This window comes from Acanthisitta chloris, unplaced genomic scaffold (assembly GCF_000695815.1).
Source record: "Acanthisitta chloris isolate BGI_N310 unplaced genomic scaffold, ASM69581v1 scaffold36033, whole genome shotgun sequence".
Taxonomy (NCBI): domain Eukaryota; kingdom Metazoa; phylum Chordata; class Aves; order Passeriformes; family Acanthisittidae; genus Acanthisitta; species Acanthisitta chloris.
In genome coordinates this window covers 1-2,347 of record NW_008666038.1, presented here as the reverse complement: position 1 = coordinate 2,347, position 2,347 = coordinate 1, and the positions used below count along the sequence as shown (strand labels likewise).

The 2,347-nt window shown below is 52.2% G+C and overlaps 1 protein-coding gene across 1 annotated transcript; it reads right to left on the bottom strand.

Moving 5' to 3' along the window:
- Window positions 1-1,109: 1,109 nt before the first annotated feature.
- Window positions 1,110-2,314, bottom strand: MAD2L1BP (MAD2L1 binding protein; the record flags this gene model as incomplete). The annotated part of the gene is made up of 2 exons (XM_009071959.1): window positions 1,110-1,640; window positions 2,213-2,314. Coding segments are annotated over 2 exons (633 nt in total), but the record flags the coding sequence as incomplete, so codon positions are not given.
- Between the last annotated feature and the right edge of the window lie 33 nt (window positions 2,315-2,347).

Genomic DNA, 2,347 nt, shown 5'->3' with positions numbered 1-2,347 from the left:
CTGCTCAACACCTTCTAATCACCAGTGCAAGACAGTGCTAGGTACAAGACCTCTCAGTTGCTGAGAAGTCTCACTCTTTGGAATGCTAAGGAACTGAAATTGAGTTACAGTGAAGACTATTTTTATAAATATATGGGCAAACACTCGAGGACTCAAGCAGGGCCGGCAGTGAGTGCAGGGGCCACCACGGCAGCTGAGGCAGTGCTGGGAGCTGTGGCGGCTCCTTGCAGGGCTGTACTGGAAGCAGCTCAGCTGGCATCTGTCCCCATCCCCAGCAGAACTGGCTCCTTGTTAAGGAACTCCCTTCACCCCGTGGCAGGCTTTCCCATCCACCCCATTCCTTACTGGCAAGAAATAAAACTCCTTCTCCAACAGTATTACTGTTGTGTCCCGCTCTAGTCTTGCCCTCTGATTTTCTTGCTATGGGAAGTAAACAGCAGAAACAAACCCAAAGGAAGTTACAATTGAGTGCAGGAACAAATGGCATGAGAGGCTGGAGAACAAAAGGCAGAAGAGGCACACAAATGGCAGAGACAGTCTCTTTCTGCCATTTTCCTTCTTTCTGAAATCCTCAGCACCAGCTGCAGAGTATCTAGGCAGCTGGTGCCCATAGAAGCCCCCATGAGCACAGCATCTAACCCTTGTCTTGTTTCATTTTGTAACCAGGCAGAAGCTGGAAACACTGAGTACAAGGTGAGCCTTTTGAGGTTGCAGAAGGAAGTCTTCCTCATAGAGAGTTATTTTACAGTGAGTAACCTGACCAGAGCCATTCTGCAGGGAACATAGCCAAGGAAGGGACAGAAAACATCCACAGTAAAACTCAGGAGAGAGAAGACTGTACGTATCCAGCATTTGCCAGTTCAATATGTATGCAGCAGGAGAGTTTTAGTCCCAACACACCAATCCGTGCCTGCCACAGCTCAGGTCCCTAAAGAATCACTGCATCTGTGCCTTAAAAGGGATTTGCCTTCAAAAGCAGCCCAGGAAATGAGGACAAAAGGCACAATCAAGCCACAGGAGACAAATAAGTTCCAACAACACATAGTCATATTTGGTAAAATTATCAACACCTCAGGCAATGCCAGTTAAACTTCTTCTAGGGAGCTCAGTCATTCACAAAAGCCTTTTAGGGTCACTGGTGCTTGGAACCAGATGTAGTCCTCCAAAGCAGCTGACATTTGCTCTGGAGGGGAGGCACTAAGGTGGTGGTCTCCATCACAGGACAATGTAACAGTCAGTTTCTTTGCTCGGGTTGGCACTTTGTAGTCGAGCTTGGGCCAGAACCACTCTACACCACAGTCACGGCGTCCCTGGGCCATGACACACGTGCCCGTGGCAGGGAGAGCCTTAAGGTCGCTGAAGACATCCGCGACAAAGAGGCGGTGAAAGAGCTGCCGAACGCAGCGCGCAGTCTCGAGGCTGTTCTCGGCGCCGCCCTCGCAGAGCCCTTCCAAGTCCAGCTCATAGACCTCCTTGGGGTTCATCACATTGCCTCCAAGTAGGAAAAGAACCCGAGGAACCAGCGTCAAACTAAACAAGTCTTCCAGGTGCTGGCATACTCCCTCCAGCTCCGTCAGCATTTGCTGGCACTTTTTGCTTGCCAAGCCCATGGAGGGTGGCTTCTCAATTCCATCTCCATCCTGGAAAACCGACAAGGAGACAAAGAGATTAATACATCTAATTATCAGGACACAGTAGTCCCAACACACCCTTCAGCAAGCACGACTCATCCCTTCCCTGAGTGTCCAGGGAGGTTCAAGGAAGCTGTGCTTCTTTTGAGCCCTATAGACACCCACACAGAGAATCAGACGGTCTGAGAGGAACACAAAAGCACACTCCGTTGGAATCCGGATTACACTGCAGATGAGATCCCACAAGAACTACAAGCCCCATCTTTCAAAGACCAGCCAAAGCAGTGACATGCCTTGAGCAGAGAGTAACAAGCGACAAACAGCACCTTGTCAAGACCTTCAGCAGCCTGACCTCAACGTTGCCTTTGGTTGTTTTTTGTTTCCCCCCTCGAGGAACACGTAACGCTTAGGCGTAACGTATAAGGCGCCAGTTATAACGCACGTTTTTAACGCGCGTTTTGCCTTGGAAGCACCAACGGGCGTTACAGCGCGAGAGGCAAAGCTCAAACGCCTCGGCCGCACCCGCCCAGCCCCCTCCATCCCGCACCCGGGGGTCCCTCCCGGCCACCACGGCCCCTCACCTGAGCCGCCGGCCGGCAGGAGCAAACGAGCTGCCCGTAAGGCAGCGGGAGCTGGTTCCGCTGGTACAGGACGTGCTTGAGCAGCTCACAGGCGAAGCGGCAGCCCCTGGCCCCGGCCCAAAGCCCCCGCGAAGC